The sequence below is a fragment of the Thermobia domestica genome, chromosome 17 (genome assembly GCF_964235325.1).
Source record: "Thermobia domestica chromosome 17, izTheDome1.hap1.1, whole genome shotgun sequence".
In the NCBI taxonomy this organism is placed as follows: Eukaryota; Metazoa; Arthropoda; class Insecta; order Zygentoma; family Lepismatidae; genus Thermobia; species Thermobia domestica.
Window position 1 is genome coordinate 13851616 of NC_137470.1, and position 21807 is coordinate 13873422.

The 21807-nt window shown below is 32.7% G+C and overlaps 1 protein-coding gene across 5 annotated transcripts in view; it reads left to right on the forward strand.

Moving 5' to 3' along the window:
- Positions 1 to 21398, forward strand: part of LOC145674581 (uncharacterized) — a 476266-nt gene extending 454868 nt beyond the window's left edge. For 4 of the 5 annotated variants that reach the window (XM_081744773.1, XM_081744775.1, XM_081744774.1 and 1 more), the window contains one exon: positions 162 to 21398. In XM_081744773.1, the coding sequence (XP_081600899.1) occupies positions 162 to 202 (41 nt within the window). In that variant the 3' untranslated portion in view covers positions 203 to 21398. Of the gene's footprint in view, positions 1 to 151 lie in introns of all 5 variants that reach the window. The other variant, XM_081744772.1, reaches the window with a different exon arrangement.
- The last annotated feature ends 409 nt before the right edge of the window (positions 21399 to 21807 follow it).

Below are 21807 nucleotides of genomic sequence, written 5' to 3' on the forward strand. Positions count from 1 at the left end.
TTGATCTAATAACTTTATTTGAGCGTGTTGTTTGCTTGTGACATCAGCTGCTTTATTTTTTATTTTTTATTTGTTTGTTTTTATATTTTTGTTCTGCTGCTATTGCCAAACCCATGATTCATACTTGACTTATTCCTACCTCTCGTGGTAGGGGTTTATAGTGAGGCAAGCATGGAGGACACCTAGTGGTTGGAGAATCTGAAGATCGGAAAAAACTTGCAGCCATTGATTGCCAACATCAGCTCTCCATTGACGCAGAGACTGGCAACACTGTCAAGACGAAAAAGAGGGTAGGCTGTTTAAGAAAGGGTAATAGTGAAGCTAGTCACACAAAAGCAATCTCCTCTCGCAGTAGGAAGACGCAGTATTTAAACTGGAGGAGTTTGGTTTTCTATGATAGATTTTTTTCGTGAAATATCAGAAAGTGTTTTATTGTGATTTATATAAATGCATGTATAGTAATGAAAAAGTGAATATGGAGGTATTTATTAAAGAAAAAAAATCACAGGGCAATATTGCCTGCTCACTGTATTAATCCGCTAACTCATGGCCAGAGCATGGGTTGTGTACTGCCAATTAATGTACCATGTACATGTTAATGGACGTTAAAAGAAATAAATCGTGTAGGGTTGCCAACTCTGTACAATATTAGCTATTATTCATTAAAATATAGTACATTGGTGTTCCCAAGAAAGGAAAGAAAATGTTTCCAACATGCCATTGTTTTTACTCTTGTTTTAAAAGCCTGTGGGCGTGATTTTTTTTAAATATATATTTAATATATGAAAAACAAATTACTGGGAGACGAACTAAAACCTTAAAGGTCTGGACATCAAGACCCTTGAAGGTTGGCAGCCCTGCAACCATGCCAAACAACATAAAGAAGAGTATGGATGTACTCTCCAAATTGTACGCTTATTCTTTCCCATAAGAAAAAAAAAAAGAAAAAAAAAAAAAACATCATACTCAGAAGAAATATTTTTTATCTTTATCTCCAAAACATCGTGGTGTTCTGCGAGAATGTTGTGTATTTGTGGTGACTTGGATGTACGTTTGTCTATTTTGTGTGTGTATACATCTTTCTTTTGCTATTAAAAAAATAGTTTTATTTGTTGAAAGTGATTAAAAGTTTGTTACAGTGTTACATATTGATAAACAAAAAAAAAAATTGTTAAGGTATATTCTTTTAATGTTTGATGTTCCTCACTCCATTTAATTTCTATTCGTGAAGATAGAAAGGTCTAAAGTACCGATCAAAGGTAATGTCAAGAAACTGTGTATGTATCTCGATTGGGTCAGTGAGAAAAACTAAAGATAATATGTTTATAAAACATGAAATTGCAAATGAAAGTTGGTACGCAGTTTGCATTGTAATTTTTTAGTTTTCAAACTAAGCGATGTAAATTTCAGTTTACAATGGTTGAAGCAATGTGTGAAAAGAGAAATTCCTGTGAATTCTTTTTGTATCAATTAATAAAATACAACTTATCATTCGTAATCTGTTAATATCCATTAGATTTTAGTCCTGCTGGAACATTTTAAAGAAGTACAGTAAATACCAAATCTCCAAACCTATTTGTTTTTCATTTATTGGCCATAATTGTACATATGATGTATTACTAGTTTGTAAGTACTTTTATGCAACAGTCCATTCAAGATTATCAATAAAAATGATTTTCTTTTTCATCTGTGTATATTTGAAACACGTACGTAAATTATTTTCTTAAGCATAGAACATAATCCTCTCGTATTTGAAAACGTGATGAATTTTAAACTAGGGTACATAATGACTTTTCTATAGTATGTCAGTTTTGAGTTTTGGGAACTTTTTTTCGTGTGGTAAAACACGTTAGTAGTGGGACAAGTATGTATCGCTCAATTTGACCAATCTATCCAGTCAAAGCAACAAATGGAGTTCATATATTACAAACATTAGTAGAGTTTAATATTTTAAGGCTTACTGAACTCAGGCATTTCAACTGGGCATCGTAGGCTGTTAGTTTTAGAGGTTAAGACTAGATCTTTATTTGAGATTCATTTTAGACTTAAATTATTTAAGTCGGTAAATTCATAAAAGAATTCTGTACGAAGAATGTCATAATATGGGCAACTAGTACTTTGTCAGTATGTCAAATGAAGCATCAACAAAATAATTTGTTTCTATGATATATAACTATCACTGTCACCCTATTTCTTACTCGTCAAAGTGAAAGTAAGATGAATGAAGCGGTGCGGGCGGAAATTCCCAAAAAGCTGGTCAAAAGTACAGGGCCAAAGTTTCGATTTGCGAATTTTTAGGTCTTGGGTCATATAGTAGAATGTTCGACGTATCAAATTTCGTTAAAACATCCATCCCTTCGTTATTTTTTTTACCTTTTCCTTATGCCTTTGAAGCTTGCTTATTTTACTTCTTGCCTTCTTTCTTATAGAATAATTGTAATGTATTTAAAAATATGTTAGTAGAATTGTAATTCTGTATGCCTTTTACAAATAAATAAATAAATAACACCTGTGGAGCAGACAGTCATTGGAAAAGTTTCGTTTCACCGGTTCGGATGTAGTGAACGTGAACATGAGAAAAAAAACAACTTTGATTTAAAGTATCACAACTTTGTTAATTTTCAACAAAATGTATAAAATAGGTGAAGGTATGTAGAATTGACATGTAAATGATCTAAGCTGAGAAAACAATTGAAATTATCACAAATTATCATTTAAGTTAACGAGAAATAAAAAGTAAGAAAACTAGTAGATAAATGCAGCAAAGCAGTTATGAATTCCGCATAATTCTATCGACGTATTGATTTTACTACACACAATACTATAAACTAACATAATTCACACAAAAAAAAAAAAAAAAAAGCTGCCTATAGGTGCCCTTACAAAATTTATGCATGTGTTTCCCAATAGATGTTAAGAATACCACTTTTTAACAATTAGTAATTTGAAACTAGAGTAAAAATAAAAATATATGTGATTTTGTTATATTGCAGTTTACTTCACAACCATTTTAAATGGTGACATTTTGACTTTATTATCGTTATTAGCGACCTTAAAAATATAACGAAACGTCTTTAGCCTATTTGGAGAAGTTTTAAAATATTTGGCCCGGCATTTTGATTTTTTTTTAAATTTTTGACCTCAATCTTATCAGCGACCTCAAAACTATGATGACACTAGTTTTCAGCCTATTTGGAGAATTTAAAAAAATGTTTGTCCGCCATATTGGATCCGCCATTGTGATTTTTTGAGTTTTGACCTCATAATCGTTATCAGCGACCTCGAATACTTATATATATATTTATAATATGATGCAAATTGAACATTTTCATATTTTGACCAGCTTTTTGTAATTTCAGCCTACTGTTCGGCGGCCTGTTATATTCTTTGTTTAAATATTTAAATAAGCATAATAAAGTTTCACAACTGAAAACAGGATTCATCACTTTGACAAAGATAAACCACAAGCACATGTATTTACAAGGAAGGACTTTGAAGTAAAGATATTTTATTCTCCAAATACTCCTAATAATGCCTGAACCGAGGACGTTGGTGTAAGAATATCTGGTTTATCGTCATCTGTTATGACTTGAATAGCCAAATAAACTGTTTCTTTGTTCCCTAATTTAAGTGTCGAACATCATATTTCAGTCAATAAATAAGATCCCACTCAACACTTTAGATTTCCAAATGTAAGTAGACTTTGGGAGAACATACATCAAATTAAATATATATGATTCTCTTGTGTACATACCCTGTACTCTGACAATAATACCTGAACAGAAAATAAGCCCTAGCATAATTTTTCAGAGTGCTTTTGTATTCATAGATATTTGTATTTGTGTTAATAGATAAACCCTAATGTGTCTTTTGGGAAAGAAAATAAAATACAAGACCGTTTTTTCTTTGTTTTTTTTTTTCAGGAAGCACGGTCAAAGCTTACACTTTTAATGATTTTTCTAATGCAACACATAAGCATTGAGAAGTATTGTTTATATTTCTTGTACGTTCATGTGGAAAATCTTCAATTTTAACTACTACAAAATCTTGTTTACAATTAGTATCGTAATTTCAGGACTTTTTATTATTATTGTTAAAAAGTTAGCCTGTCATGGAAAGAATTCAAACTAAGAATGATGAAGTTTTAATCCATATCTGCAAAATTTTACAATACAACGTAAGTTATTTTTAATGCTTCAACATTGTGATTAAATCAATTTCGTGACCCACGTTGCTCCAAATTCAAAGTTTGCAGGAACATTCATAAATATATTAATTTTTGCCTTTCTACGACACGTGTATGAAATAATCACAGGGATAATTAGTTATTTTATAGGAAATGATCAATTATCGATAATAATAATCATCACCATAGATCTTCTGCCATTGTTGGCTGGTCGCTTGCTGCAACTGAGAAGCTTCCATGCTCCACGCTCTTCCGCTAACCTCTTCGTCTTCAAGTAAGACTTTTCCGTTTTGATATCGTCCATTAATTGTAGTGTCTTTCGCCCCCTCCCTCTCTTTCTTGCCACCATACCCTCTAGCACGTCCCTCATGATACCATTCTTCTCAATCCAATGGATCCAATGTCTCAAACAGTTTATCTCTCTCTTCTTAATAATATCTAAAATTGCTCTTTTCTCCCCTATCATTTGAAACACCCTCTCATTCGTTTTTCGCTCGAACCAGCTAATTCGCTTCATTTTTCTCCATACTCATATTTCAAAAGCTTTCAATCTTTTATCATCATTTTTGCGTAATGTCCATGTTTCTGACCCATAGTGTCAATTATGTAATTCATTATTTTTAAAACTTTATTTTCCAAGGGATTCTTAAAATAATAGACGCATTACGTATCATAATTCATTGTATTAAATCACGTTTAATGAACTGAAGTGAAGGGTTTCACAGGATAACGCTAAGTAAGCCAACTAAAGTTTAGAGTGTAGATACACACATTTTGATACGTGATGTATATATTCTGCTACGAAGTTTTACTTCGTATCGCAACTAGCTTTACAGCTGTAAGTTTCTGGAAGGCCATCGAAAAAGAAATCAACGAATTTTCGTGGAGAATCAGTGTTTTAATTTTTACTGTGTGTGCACTTCACAGATTTTATATTTCTCAACATAATTCTTGAATGTATTGAGTTTTAGTTGTGGAATTATTTTCAAACAATAGATTAATAATCACTTTTTTTTTTGTTTGTTTTTAAGATGATATTACAACAGCGTTATCTGTAACTGTACTATCTGAAATATCTGAAATATAGAAAACTGGACATCATGCCTCTTGGCCTGTGCTATAACTGAATATTGAAACCGAGATGCCGTTTTTGACTAAAGAGAAAGAACTTACTGTATCTGCTAAAACAATAATTCTTTAATGCAAAATCTAGCAACTATGCTCCTTGTAAGTTCTGTAAGCCTTAGAGAATAAGTTATTGATGAATTTAGTCTCAGTAAGAGTGAAAAAATTTTTAATCCTCGCCATTTCCGTCCCTTTCTTTGGGAGAGTTGAAAACTTCACAACTATCATGCAGGCATTCGGGCTAGTAATCATGGATCGTTACAAGATAGCTGAATATGATACCATGTGACTCTTCGGGGTTTCGCGAAGTTTCGCATCTATACCAATAATGATTCATGAGCTAGAAAAAGAGATCTGACTCTTTTTCCGAGGTCTGAGCCGCAGTTATTTGAAACTGTAATCGGAGATCTGTTCAAAAGGTCAAGAATGTCACAGCAGAGTTCTGCTGGCGATTGTCAGTTGTATTCCGCATTTAATCGCGATGTGTGTACTTTAAATTGGTGAGTTATTGGTGAGTTATGCTTAAAGAAAATCAAATCTTGCTCTCTTTAATGACAGCGTTTGTTTGCAGATGTGTTGGAGTTTTACTTCAAATGCAGTTTTTTGTAAATGTATTTTAGTTAATTTAAGTCTAGAAAACTTCTGATACACCTGTTAGAGACAGGGTGTTCGTCGCTAGGTTGGACTTGCTTCAGCTGGTCGCATTGGAGTGGCTCAGGCCCACATAGGGCTTTTACGCCAAGTGTCTTTTTAGTATTTTAATTAACTGGTTAAGTTTAGCGTCCATTCCGACCACTGAGGCTATAGGAGATAATACCTGGTGCGATGGGACCCAAAACACTACTCTGGTCCTTATCCAAAGCTTTTTACTTTTGGCCGGGGATCGTGCACGGGACCACACACACATATACAAAAGTACGCGGATGAGCTACTTTGGCCACGAAGAGAGATGTATGTGCTTTAAGTAACAAGAATCCAATTGTATCGCAATCAAAACTTACTATATGTAATCCTGAATGGACTGTGTTCAAATTATCAGAATTTTTTGTGAATCAAATTCAGAAAAGAATACACACGAGTATTGTAGAAAGTAGGAGATGAGAAACAATCAAACACGAATTTCGTATTTATATACATAATACATTGCCTCCATTCTGTCATTTTTAATTTTTAGTCTTTAGATAGTTAGGAAGGTACAATGGAATATTTTATATATACATAAATATGTATAAAATTTATTTATTTATTTATTTACGTATGTTTTGATTGTTAGATAATTATACTATGTGCTGAAGGTAATATATAGTTTTTTGCATGTGTTTTCTCAGTTCTTTCATAGTATCTTAGTTGCAATACAAATGGTAATTATGATACGGGGAAGTTCCTCGGTTATTCAATGATAACGACATACAGCGGCATTCATTAAAGACTTTTATTAAGCAACAAAATAAAAAGAAAATCAGAAGCCTGTATGTATTTCGATAACCAAGCTTTGATGAATTAGTATACTATCGGAACCATCCGTATATTTTTGGAACATCATATAAATCTAGTAAAGATCTGAAAATTTGAAAATATTCTGAATGATTTCGCAAAAATATGTTTGTGACAATCAGAATTATTATCGTTATTTGCATTATCTTGATGTCTGGAATATACTTTTAAGATCTTCAACTTTTCCAAATTTTTATTTATCAACTACAAATTTTGAAATTTTCAGATTTACTAACGAAAGCAGAAGCTAGAAGCTTTCTGAATAAAGTACTGAAGAGATATGAACTTTATGTGCATTGACCAATAACTTCCAATAGATCTTGTGAAGCTGATTCTTTAACAGTAACCATGTTATTATCTGCAGTATATTTAAGATATCGTTTCTTACTAAAATATAATTAGATCACTTGTTTCATCAACCAGTACTAAGGTTGCCAGGTCTTTAAAGAGAAAATAAGAAAGGGCTTGCAAATTGTTGCACAAAGAATTGCAACCGAGCACAATACAATCGAAAAATGTTACCTTACTGTAGTCTATAATATTTATTTAGAGATACATAAATACCACCTTACATACTGGATGAATATTTCAATCTCCCACAAAATATTCATCAATACGTCAGTGGGAGATTGAAGTGAACGTGGATGAAGGTGGGAAAACTGATTTGACAACTTTTAAGCATAGTTTGTTTCTTCAACCGAAATGCAGTTCGTATATAAAGAATGCCGCCTTCTACGTATGGTGGCTCGTGCCATAAATAAGTAATCGTCCGATCGCACGGAAAGAGAACTTGTGGAAAACATCCCCGATAACTAAATGGCCAACCAGAACTCTTGTTTCAAACAATTGAAAGTCGTCTGACAACCCGACGTGGAATCTAGGTTGCCATAGTTCCAAATACTGTCTTTTAAGTTAGTACTCGACTCCCTGTTCCTAAGACCAGCTTCCTTGTTCTTTCATTGCCTGTCATCTGTTTCATATTAGTCATAGTATAGGGAAGAAAGAATAGACACAGTGCGTGTTAAGACGTCGCAACCCTGCAAATGCAGCCACAAGAAGGATGAAGGGGTGCTGTTGTAAAAATCAGCATGGGAACTTGAAAGAAATTTGCGGAACTGCACTCCTGTTGAATGAACGCAATATATAGATGAATACACAAGAGACAGGAGGTAAGATATGTTGATGATTCGTACCTAAATTTAGAAACCATGCCGATATATTGATAGTAACAAATGAGAACCATGAAATTACTGTAGATTTAAAGATATTCCAAGTTTTCAAAAAGTAGCTTCTATTTTGTCATGGGTGCTTCATATATTTCTCTTGATTCGAGGTATCTTCCTGAATGGTTATAAAGATTAATGATATATTATGATAATTGCAATAAAAATATTTTCTTTAAGATCTTTGAAAATTTTGTTGATGACTTCAAAGAAAATACATCTTTCGGTCATTGATTCAAACATACATTATTTATTCACTTTCTTATTTAAAATAGATTTAAACCTGTAAAGACTAAAAATTCTCTGAAAAAGATTATTCGTGATGATAGTGCCATTTTTGAGCTTAATATTATTTTAGAAAGACATGAATCGTCATATAAACATCTGTTAATTAAACATGAAAGAAAGGTGATTTTCTTCAGTATGGTCAATTTATTTCCTTTTTGTAGCACATCTGATTACGATTGGTGCATTGCCACTTGTTGTTCAACGCTTTCTGTATAGAAAACTAAAATAGATCCCATTACCCCTTGTTGTTCAACCTTTCTATATGGAAAACAAACAAGATTCTACTACCACTTGTTGTTCAACGCTTTCTGTATAGAAATCTAAAACAAGATCGCATTAACATTTGTTCAACGCTTTCTGCATAGAAAACTAAATCAAGAGTCCATTACCACTTGTTGTTCAACACTTTTCGCATAGAAAACTAAAACAAGATTTCATTACCACTTGTTGTTGAACGCTTTCTGTATAGAAAACTAAAACAATATTCCATTACCACTTGTTGTTCAACGCTTTCCGCATAGAAAACTAAAACAAGATTTCATTACCACTTGTTGTTGAACGCTTTCTGTATAGAAAACTAAAACAATATTCCATTACCCCTTGTTGTTCAACGCTTTCTGTATAGAAAACTAAAACAAACAATATTCCATTACCCCTTGTTGTTCAACGCTTTCTGTATAGAAAACTAAAGCAAACAAGATTCCACTACCACTTGTTGTTCAACGCTTTCCGCATAGAAAACTAAAACAAGATCCCATTACCCCTTGTTGTTCAACGCTTTCCGCATAGAAAACTAAAACAAGATCCCATTACCCCTTGCTCAACGCTTTCTGTATAGAAAACTCAAACAAAATCCTATTACCCCTTGTTATTCAACGCGTTCTATATAGAAAACTAAAACAAGATCCCACTACCACTAGATGTTCAACGTTTTCTGTATAAAAAAAAAACTAAACCAAGATCCCATTACCAGTTGTTCAACGCTTTCTGTATAGAAAACTAAATCAAGATCCCATTACGGCTTGTAGTTCAACGCTTCTATATAGAAAACTAAAACAAGATTTCTCCTTTCGGTGCCGGGTATTTTATCCACTTTGTAAACTTCCATACCTTTACGAAAATGAAAAGCACCGAGGGTCAATATTAATATAAATTAACGTTCTTTAGTATTACTCTTCTGTTTACTGTATTTTTTTTTTTTTTTTTTTTTTTTTTTTTTTTTTTTTTTTTTACAAATTTTCAGATTAACTTGCGATTGACTTCATCAGGACAATAAGATATTAAAGAAAAGTAAAAGAAACTAAATTAAAACCTTTTAATTTTTTTTAAAAAAGTAAATTATAGACTTTGAGTCAAGCAGCTACAGCATCATCCTTATTTATCCTAGGATCATGGTTTGTACCTCATTCTCTTCAGAATAGAACAGGCTTTCAAACGGTACCATTTACATGTCTTCATCATGTATCTAAGGCGGAAAAATCCCGAGAAAAGGAATTTTTGTTATTTTTTTTTTTACTTTCGTCCCCCTCTACCCCCTCCACTTCTGTGTTAACGCAGAGATTTTAAACAAATCTAAAAAATACTAAGGGTGCACTGAACGTGTGTGCAAAATTTCAATCTTCTTGGTGCATGGTTTCACGCCAAAATATAATAAAAATAGGCGTAACAAAAAAAAAAAAGTCATAAAGTCATGACGTCATCATTCCCTATATCTCGACACAGAGAGGCGTGAAACCATACGTAACGTGTTCTACAATGCCCCCAGGCTTGAAAAAGTAAAAAGCTTTGTTGGTACCTTCTTAATCGAATAATGAAAACATCACCCTATCGTGTAAAAATACACAATAAAATTTAAAAGGGTTAAAGATACACTATGATACAAAAAAAAAAAAAAAAAAAAAACTTCCTATATACAAACAGCAACTTCCTAAGACGTCTCTTGATTGTTAATCCTTTACCCGTGATGTAGTATGTCAACTCATGGCATTAGACATTCATTCTTTAATTCTCTTTTCACCTGTTAGGAATTTTTTTTGTACTTTTTTTTTTTTAATCTGATTTTGCATTATTGATTTATATGCTTCCGGGTTCATATGTTGGTATATGTCAAAACTAGGCCTACATGTCATATGGTCTCAATATTGGTAGGGGATTTGAGACTACAAATACAGTTAGAGTACCGAAAACTCGGCCCAATGTGGTCCGAAGGATGGCCGAGTTTGTGAAAATACCGGGTTATCGGGAATGGGGTTAGAAAAGAATAAGTACGAGTGTTTCCTCAGAAAATAGAGTATTGTGCTTTTATGTGTTGGTTGCTTGAGAATACAACAGAGAATAAATTGCCCAATTACCCTTAAACAAAGGAAAAATACGTACTTCAAGAAGGCATAGAGCCTTTACTATACATGAAAATGAAAATGTATACACACTGTACAGTAATTTACCTGACAAGACAGACCTCAGAAAAATATTTGAACGGGAATGCGCGCGGGGTTTTTCTCGCCCTGCCAGGCTGTGGCAGAATTATCCGGGCTGCTGGGTTATCGAATGCAGTTTTAGGAACTCTACTGTAAACACATTTTGAGAATCTTCTAGTGGTGCAAAAGGTAATAATAGGTAGGGAACTATCAAAATAATAATAATGCGAAGCAAAACTATACACAAATAAATCAATAAAAAATTGAACAGTACAGTCTTAACACTAAGCGACAAAAATCACAATGTAGTGTTCAAATGAGAAAATTGTGCGCGGAGAATGCAGACGAAAATCGATGTACTAAGTCATACTTTAAAGTAATGAATGACTCTTACCAAGGGACAAATATGAAAATGTAAACGAATTTGTCTTTATTAAACGATAAAAACCTCGCGAGTCTGCAAACCTCTGCTAAAAATGATTTGTACAAGGTTAATACCTGATTCTAGAGACCCATCTAATATGTACTTGCGCTTGGAATCATATGTGCTTGTACCTTCAAATATATCTGCCATTTTGACGAGTATAATTGAAAATGCAGATTCACCGTCACTTCCCTCTTCAACATCCTTGCGATCTAGTATTCTGTGAGGTGCTGTGCTTCAGTGATGACATTCTGCAGTCATTTTAATCTTATTTTCCTATTCCATGTTTTAAAAATCCAATTTTATGTACTTCACCACATTAAATAAAAAAAAAAAAAAAAAAAAAAAAAAAAAAAAAAACTCACGATCACAGTTCAGCTGTTGCATATAGGTTGACGATAAAAAGAAAAAAAACGGAAAGAATTCTGCTTTTGAATATATCAGTCAGAGCGTCTTATTTTCAAGGTTGCTAAATTTAGAAAATAAAACAGGAAAATTCCGGAGATTCTAGGCCACATAAGTCATCAACGACTTTGTGGATTTTTTGTTTATCTTCAAAACGACAATTTTGTTTTAAAATGCTTAGAACTGCATATACCTGTTGAAGTCGTTATGATTTTTTTTTCTTAAAGAAATGATTATTAAAACAAAAATATTGTCTTAAAACTGTATACGTTTCGTCAAATTGTCGTAGCAAGTCCTGAATAGTTTTCAGGTGCATAATACTAACATATATGGTTTAGACAATGTTGGAACTTTTATGCCCCATCAAATCATGAAGTATTGAATAATCTAATTGGGAAACGAAATCTGCAGTGTTGCATACACCTCAAATTGTCGCATAGGAAAATCTAGATCGGTACTCACAAAGGTTCAGAGAAAGGATAAGTACAGGCGAAATTTTAAGAGTCGAATTAAAATATGCAAAATATATGTGACCTAAGAAACTCGAAACATGTAGATGAAATGTAACAATGTGGTAGGAGACCTGGCAACCTTGTATTTGAGATTGGTAATTGCTCATTATTGTTAGACTACAATAAATTTCAATAATTTAATTGACCATTCTTGAGCATGCCACATTAACAGTTCTTTTCTTGTACTGAAATTCTGATACCTATGCGATGTTTATAAACAAAAGTTTTACCTTTTTTCGTAAATCTATGATATTTTGGTTGAAGAAGTGAATGCAATATTAGAACAGGGTGATTGTATACTGGTTATTGTATCGAGAGATTGGTGAAGTGCCTGTGTAAATATATTCGGCTTATATTACTTGTAATTCAAAACGAAAAGTAGTATCCAAAAAAACAAATTTTCAAAAGTGAACTGTCTTTCATTGTTGGAAGTTTTGCTCAGTGTAAGCAGGCGTGTACAGATGTTAAAAACAATCCTACTAAACTCTTTGTAAACATACATATATTTGGTATTAAAGTGAGTAATGAATAATAACCGAGATGTAATATTGTTAGAATTAGTTAATTAAAAAAAAACTAAATTTTTTGGTGATTATTGTCTGCAAGACAAAATATATATATTTCTATGTAATCTGCACACGCCAGAGTTTGAGTATCAAAGTGTCAAAACTTCTGCTTTATGCTATCTTAATAATATATTGTTGGCAATAATTTTTGTTCCAACTGTGGAAGATATTTCAACCACCAATGAAGGTATGGTGTATACACGTGTTTGTTTAGGTGTGCAATTGGTCAGCGATCACTTTTATGTGGATATTCGTAATATAGATGTTAAATATTTGTCAGATCGGAACACTGCAGATATATCTGAAAGAATACACTTATATCATCTTACTATTTTATTAGGATGTGAGAGAAATTCAGACGTGGTCGTATCAAATATATATATTTTTCGTTTGTTTTATTATGGTGTTACTCTTGTTAAATAAAAAGTACTTAAAATTTGAAGGGAAAAGGCTGATATATTTGTAAAATTAAGTAAAAAGAAAGTGTATTGCTTTCAAGTTTCCTTTTATTTGTTGCTCTAACCTCTTTTGTCGTGAACAGACCATTGTTTCTGCTATCCATTATTCACTGTTAACAGTTTCAGATTAAGAAAAGTTTATGTGCTTATAAATAGTGAAGTAAAAAAAATATATATATATATATATATCTATATAAATAAAACTGAAAGTGACTATGTTTGTGACTTAATAACTGTTGAACCACCCGACCGATCTCGATCAAATTTTCAACATAGATGAGATTTGGGCCTGGAATGGTTTTTATCATTTTACTTTGATGGAGTAACGTAGGGGACGGGGAGAGAGAAGTATTAAAAATTAATCGAAAATGACCGATATTAGTGTCGAATCCATAGTTTTCGGGGTCGCTGAGATGAAGAGTGACACTTCCGATCACGTTTAAATCCAAATTCAGTCCCGAAACTTGGGAAGGAGGAGGGATACATATATAAAAATGATCGAAAATGGCCGATAACAGAGAGCGCTTCGGTCATAGTAAAAAGTAACTGACTAACGGAACATGTTATTAATTTTTCTTATTTTAATCCATCGAAGCGGGTAATTGATGCTAGTTATATATAACATTCTTTCTTCCTGGCTGGTACTACTATATCTACCATTTTAACTTCGTTGCCTGTAAGGCCGTACGTGTGCGTCCGCGATATTCTCGTACATGCATACGCAGTTGAAAAATACAAAGTACACAGTCATGCTATCAAAGAGCACTGGACACGGCAAACACACACAGTAGCAGTGGAGACATTTATCCAAACGTATTCCATAACGCGATACAACAAAAAATATCGCTTTGCACTTCTCCACGAGCGAGTCAATATTTCGAGATCGGTCAAAAGTTCGCAACCACAAGCAGTCTTCTCAATCGTGAGTCACCAGATTGAAATAAATGTGTTCGGTGAGATGTTGGGATCTTTTTAAATGCGAGAATTACAGATACGATATCGCATTTGTTCCAGCAGGATGGCGTCATCACGCACAACTGTGGTTATAGTCTGAAAGTTGTTTCTCCAATTCCCTGATCTCTTTATTGGCGATTGACTTGAACATTTCACTCCCTGGAATCAACAGATTTGCACTACCTTTTTTGGGTACAAGGAAAGACTGTCCATCGTGTGCACAGGATCGAAGAGTTGAAATCTGTTATTTTCCATGAGACATGCGGAATATATTGCTACGGGTTGTGGACCTCTTGCGCTACTCCTAACGGTGTACAAATGTGGGTGGAAGAAACTCAATCGACAGCACGCGCTGATGTCCGTATGCTCTATTGTTCTGTATTAAATGCACAGGTATAGTCCCATTTCACAGTAAAATGAAGTTGTTACAAGTTCTTGTCGCCATTCACTTGTTACTTGAAATTGATACGTACAAGACGCGGTATCTATATATGATTCATACTTTTGAAAGCAAGAACAATGTAGAATAGCTAAGTCATTTAAGTTATTTTATCGGCTAGTTAATTTTTAAACTATTGTTTTCAATTCAAGGTATCTATTATGGTATAGCACAGTAATAGTAAACTACCAGTATTTCGACAGTTAATTTGACAACACACTATCTTCACTTTTTAGGAAGTATGATTGGTAAGTAGTAAATCTACAAACCAAGAAGAAAATAAAATTATTCATTTTCTTCAATCTTCAATGAACGTTTTATTCATTTCTATCCAAGTACAGTTTCTTCTATCCAGGGTCGGCTCTACTACATGTGCAACACGTACATTTGATCGCGACGACAAGTTTCGAGGGGAGGCAAAATCTGTCATAACTATTGTTCGAAGCAGACTTGCATGATGATGGTAGTAAAATTTACTAAGCTTTTCTATTTGAATACTGGATTCATAAATCATGCTTAGGTCGCATTAGTTTAAGGTCACATAGACAGTGCTAAAGCAAATGGTCAAACTAATCCCAGCATGAATTGTTTGATTGTTGTCAAATACAAGAAGGAAATTCTCGAATAGTGGCGAACACATGTTCAATTTAGCTAGTTACCATAGTTTTGTTATGGAAACTAGTCTTGTCTTTATCACAAACAAATTTCTTATCATTGAAGGTGGAAACAAGTTTATTTTTTTCTTTAATTTTTTAACAGATGTAGACGGAAAATCAAGAAATACAGATAAAAGAGCTAGTTGCACTGGAATTGCTAACTGATATGTTAAGATTGAAGCTCAATATTGATTTCTATAAAAAGAATATAATTTTTCTTCTGGAGACGTGTTTGCTTTATCTTTAACTAAAATAATAAATTATTATTTAAAGAAGAAAAAACAGATACAACGAGATTGTATTTGTAGTGTTTAGGCCTTTCTGAGTGCGAGTACATTTTCCCTCTCCTTCATTGTTCATGAAGGGGGTAGCATACTTAAAATCGTGGCTTTTAAGATTTGCTTTTCCTGGAGAAAGGGGGGAAGGACGGCAAATGACCCCATTGCACGGGGTGGCAAATAGCTTAACGCCGATCCTGGCTGTATCCTAGATAGTGGTATGTTTTGGTATCGAAACCATGGAACAACGGTATGTTCACTATAAGAGAAGAAAGATCAACAAATAATTAATATGTCTTTCGTACACGTTCATAATTATGATAATACATTACTCTAAGAAACATAATGTTGTTTCTGATTGTTAGTAATTATTGTAAGGCTGTATGAGTGATGGAAAATGTTTTTGACTTGTTTTTTGTATGTGCCAATTGAAGTGCTAGGTTTGTGTATGTCCAATCGTGTTTGTCTAGTGCCATTGCTGTTCTGGTATATGCATATACATGTAATCTTTTCTTCCATTTTCACGTTTCGTTGGGTGATCTTTGGAATCATCGCATATACATAAGTAATCACACATGCGTGTGTATATATACCAGATAAGGATATATAAGGATAGTTACACGCGTAGAAATTGAAATAAATGTATTTTTTGTGAATGATAAGCAAATAAGATTGTTTACCACGCCAACATCGGAAGATCATGCAATATGAATGAATGAAAACATATGGAAAAGTTTATAACGTGAAATGTGTTCATGACCTGTCTCTATCATAACATGAAATGTCAAAACTTCTGGATTAATAGGAGGCATAGTAATGACAACTGGTTTGTGTTAATAAGTGATCTAACAAAGAAGCGAAAAAATCGAGAAGTAATTGCAGTTTGCAAGTATTTGATAGTTTCTCATTATTTCTGTTTCAAATGCAGTTTTTGTATAACTTGATCAGGTACAAACATTTAAGTTATAACTGTATTATAGATATTTCTGCAACGAACCGCTTGAAATCTTGCTCGAGCTTTACTTTGGTTTTAAACGGTTTATTGGTTCTAATTAGATAATCGTGATTATACTAACACTTAAATAGATACATCAAATGGTACTGAAATTACTGTGTAATAGAAGTGAAATATTTAATGTCCCATGATTATGTCGTGTAGGAGACTATGATTAGAGCAAGTGAATGATGATGGAAAAATTGGTGAAGTGGGAATGTAGGAGGAAACGGGAGAAGGTCGAGAAAACATATTCACACGATGTTGACCACCACATTAGCACAGCCTGGGATCAAACCAGCGATCTTTCGAACCCAAGGTGGTAGTTCCATTAGTAAGCCACTGTGCTCCTACATTATTGTAAAGTTTCTGTCTCTGAAAATACTAAAATAAACAAATAAATTTAATGAATATATGAGTATATTTTGGATTTCGTAATATTCAAATCGGTAAATTCGTGTAGATTTTTTTTAAATTGCAACTAAATTTGTTATGTTCATTGTTCTTTAATTTACTATTAAGTAATTTATTATTTGTGATATGATTCTAAATAATTAATAAATATATGTGCTTAGGATTACATGATTGAAAATTATGTATAATAGAATGTAACGCATTGTACAGTCCTTTCAAAATTTTTACTGAGTCTAATTATTTGAAATTAGGTTATATAGGTTGTTCCGAAAATGTGTCACAATATTTTGGGAACAAATTCCTTACATCAAAATAAGAAAAAAATGTTCATATGGGCCTGTGCTCAAAAGTGGATAGTTTCGGAGTTATAGTGTGTCGAAAACGTGAAATAAGTGAATTTTAAAAGTTTATTGCTCCACTACTATGGGACCTATCGCAGTCAGGTCAAGGCATCACCGAGGAACTGGTTAAGAAAGCTCCAGTACTTGCACACCAATTTTTAGAGAGGTAGATGGAGAGTGATCAAGTACTCCTAAACAACCTCTCTAAAAATGATTGTTCAAGCACCTTAGGTTCTAAAAGATGGATATTTGGATAGTTCACATACTAGCTCCTGAGTGATGTCTTGACCCGACTACGATCGGTCCGATAGTAGGGGAACAATGGACCTTTATTTTTAATTTTATTATTTTTTACGTTTTCGGCACCCTATAACTTCGAAACTATCCGCTTTTGAGCACAGGTCCAGATGAACTTTTTTTCTTATTTTGATGAGAGGAATCTGCTCCTAAAATATTGTGACAATTTTTTTGTAACACCCTGTATAATACTACTAAGTATAATGGTGATAAAAACTAAGTTTATTTTGTTTGGTTTTCGAATAGATAATTTCAGTTTGAGAAAAATGGAAACTCATTTCGTAATATAGTCAACTGCTTCTTTTTTCAATCATATTAGAACCAACCAATCACCTAAGGTGTATACTTAAATTAAGATAGAAGATACTTTTACGTATGATGCATCTCATAATAGCACATTAATATAAACAAAAATAGGCCAACAAATTGATTATAGACGTGTGGTCGACAACAAAGCTGCAGCCTCTCCAAATCGATGCAAGCTTTTTTCTCAATAATTTCCGAACAATTTTAAGTAAAATTGCACTTCTATGTAAAGAGAATGTCTTTCTCTGTAAGTTAATGAAACCCTTATTCACATATGTCAATTAATTCGGCAATTGACGAAAGAGCTTGTATGATTGCTGGTGACTATGCTAGGACTTTGAGCACTGTCATATTTTTGACCAGAACGAATAACTTATTTTCTAATAATTAATTTGTCTAAGAGTTTAAATATTGTTATTAGTATACGAGTATTGCTTTGCATTGCTGTATTGTTTCAATTAGAAACAATATACAAGGTGTTACAAAACTTTGGGAATAGATTAATGACATCAGAATAAGAAAAAAGTTCATATGAACCTGTGGTCGGAAGTGCATAGCTTTGTAGTTACAGGGTGTCGGAAACGTGGAAAAAATTAATTTTAAAGGTATAGAGTTTTACTACTACAGTTGGGTCAAGACATCACTGAGAAACTAGTATGTGAACTATCCAAATATCCACCTTTTAGAACCTCCGGTACTTGCACAATCATTTTTAGAAAGGCTGTTTAGGGGTACTTGATCACTCTCCACACACCTCTCTATAAATTGGAATGCAAGTGCTAGAACATTCCCAAACATGGATATTTGGATAGTTCACATACCAGTTCCTCAGTGATGTCTTGACCTGACTGCGATAGGTCCCATAGTAGTGGAGCTATGAACTTTTAAAATTCACTTGTTTCACGTTTCCGGCACCCCACAGCTCCGAAACTATCTATTTTTAAGCACAAATCTATATGAACTTTTTCTTAATTTCATGAGAGGAATCTGTTCCTAAACTATTGACACATGTTTGTAACACCCTGTATACAATTTGGCAACTTTTAAATTTTCTGCTATCATGAAATCTTTCATAAAAGCAATAACAATGATAAAACTTACCTTGCAATAAGTTGCAGTTGTTAGACATCATTATATTGTGGTGTCTTCTTATTTATTTTATGCAACATACATATTCTAATTGTTTGACAATTATTCTATTGCTTGAAATGAATGAGGGGAGATATTGCTATATTTTGAATAGCTTTATTTTTTGAATGCGAGAACACAATTTGATTTCTAGATTTATGTTGTATGTTCTTTGTGACGAAAACCTACCACTAGTTAAAATATTTTGGTATGATCTAGAAAACAGAACTAACCTTCGTACCGCTTTCTTGCTTCCCTTACAACTGAGGTACGGAAGACAGTAAGTGTTTGTGTTCTTCAGCTGTTTCATCGGCATCAACTAACATTACAACTTCTGACAGGTATTTTTGTGTACTATGGTTTGTTTCAGATTTCCAAGTGCTATCCGAATCCCAACTACTATATATAAAACTAAAATAAAATAACGGGTACTTCCGGTTAACGTGGAAATTTGAAATTTGGCATGATTGTAGTTTTTCGGAACTAACCCACAGCAAAATTGCGAAAAGTGAATATTTTTAATTTTTAGACGGTCTAAAGGTGGGGATGAATAAATACCCCATGTTATTTAAATGTACTTTTTTTTTTTTTTTTTTTTTTTTTTTTTTTTTTTTTTTTTTTTTTTTTTTACTTATAATCTCATATTTTAGGTACTTGGAATTGGGATAAAAACTTAAAATTCGGTATGCTTGTACGTTTTCGTTAGCGTTACCTAAGTAAATCACAATTGTAGCCTTCCGGGACTAATACACAGAAAAATTGCTAAAAGTGAATATTTTTAGTTTTTATGGGGTGTAAATGGGTTATGAAGAAATTCCCATGTTATTTAAATGGGCGTTTTCTTGGGATACAAAATCTTATCTTTCAGATAATTGAAATAGGAAAAGAAACTTGAAGTTCGGTAGAATTGTGGGTGTAAGAGGTGAAAAGTCGTAGGCCGAATCCGAATAGCAAAAGGCTAGTCGTATTATATAAAATTATAACAAACAAACAGAGGTAACTGACTGGTAGCTCAGTAGTAGAGGATGTTTTCGGTAAGCTTGAGATCAAGGTACAATTTTCCCATCGTTATGGCAATCAATTTTTGTGTGTTTTCTGTATACGATTATGAGTTAATTAATTTAATTAGCAAATCATATTGTTGCTGGTAACTTTCTGGTATTGGTAATTGAAAAGATGGGATTCAGTAACAATGAGAGTTTAAACTTAAACTGTTCTAATGTGTGGCTGGTACTGAAAAAAGTCAGCCGTCCTGCTAGCATTATATCAATTAGAAAATTACCATATTGCCGTGTAATGGGTTCTTTTTTAAATTATAAAGGTATGTTAATATAGCCTTGTTGAAAGATGCGTAATCTGCACTTATTATTAATAGATATATGTAGAGAAATATACAAATTTTTGAATATATTATGTTCATTCATTGAGTTTGAGAAAAGGTATTTCTGATACAACTAATATTTGTTAAATGTACAAAAATTATGTTAAAGGCACGTATTTTTTTTTTTTTTTTAATGTATAAAGTTCTGGTATATAACAATATCTTCGGCAATGCAGATTTCTTCACATGGAATATATGTTTCCAATCGAATTATATTTTAATGCGCAATAAAAGTTTTTTTTTTTTTTTTTTTTTTTTTTTTTTTGTCAGAAAGCTTGTTTTACTTCAAACAATGTTAATACACGCTTTACATTAGTGAAATCTCAATTTAATATCAGAAGCCATGTCTGGGCTATGTGATTCTTCTTTCTTATTAGAATGTGATTTCTGTAAGAAGGCAAAGTTTACAAAAATGTGGCAGTTACACCCTTATTTACTTAGTCCTTGTATTATTTGTAAAATTTTTGCCTCGACTGATAGCATGGTATACTGTTTGTTAGTAGAAAATAGTGTTTACAAAAAATAATGTTCAGTAATAACTGACAATAGAGTGATAAGTCACGTCAAAATGTTGTGGAATTATTTTGTTGAAACCTGAAAAAAAAAAAAAAAAAAAATCATATTTTTGCAGCATTGAAAACAATAGCAGTAACATTGGTTTAGCACTTTTCAGAAGTTTGACAAGCATTCGATTTTAGTATTTTAAAACTAATAATAAAATTCACAGGTGAGCGATGTAGGTTTTTATCATGTAATATAGAGTAATATTTTGAAAGTGAGGTAGATTTGTGTATGTACCGTAAGATTTTGAATATTTGAGTATGAAATAGATTTGATGAAAGTTCCATGGACTGGTTAAGCAAGTAATAAACAGAACAACATTCCAGAAACAATTTGTTTTTTCTAAACTTTGTACCTTTTTCTATCATTTCTTTTGTATTAATTGAAGAGGAAACAATGTTTTTGTACATAAATATTGTTCCAAAGAGTAAAAAAAAAGCAAAAAAGTAAAGCAAAAAAAAAAAAAAAAAAAAAGAAAAGAAAACGTGAGTTATAACTGTGAAATAACACTGTGGAACTCAATGTTGGAAATAAAGCCTTTACGAAAAACATTTATTTTGTACTTTATTGTGTAAAAAAAAAAATAATTTTGATTGATCAAAAAATACTACGTAGACTGAACCTATACTCTGTAGTGTATCAAAAAGGATTTTGCAACTTTGAAAAATCATATTCATTTATCTTACAGACATGGTTTTGGTGTCATTTTGTAGCAAAATATAAGTTTTTGACTCACGTAGTACACTAGTTCAGAAACAATCCACCACAAGCGATAGCGGCAGTTGCAGCAAAGATGGCTGCCTTTACTGGTCCCGAGTTTGCTAGCTGTGTGTTTTGGTTTGAAGAATCCAAGTCTGCGACAATTGTGCAACATAATTCTCGTACAAAGTATGGTAGAGATCCTCCCAGTAGGCCTACTATTTACCAGTGGCATAAATTTTTTATTGAAACTAGATGTTC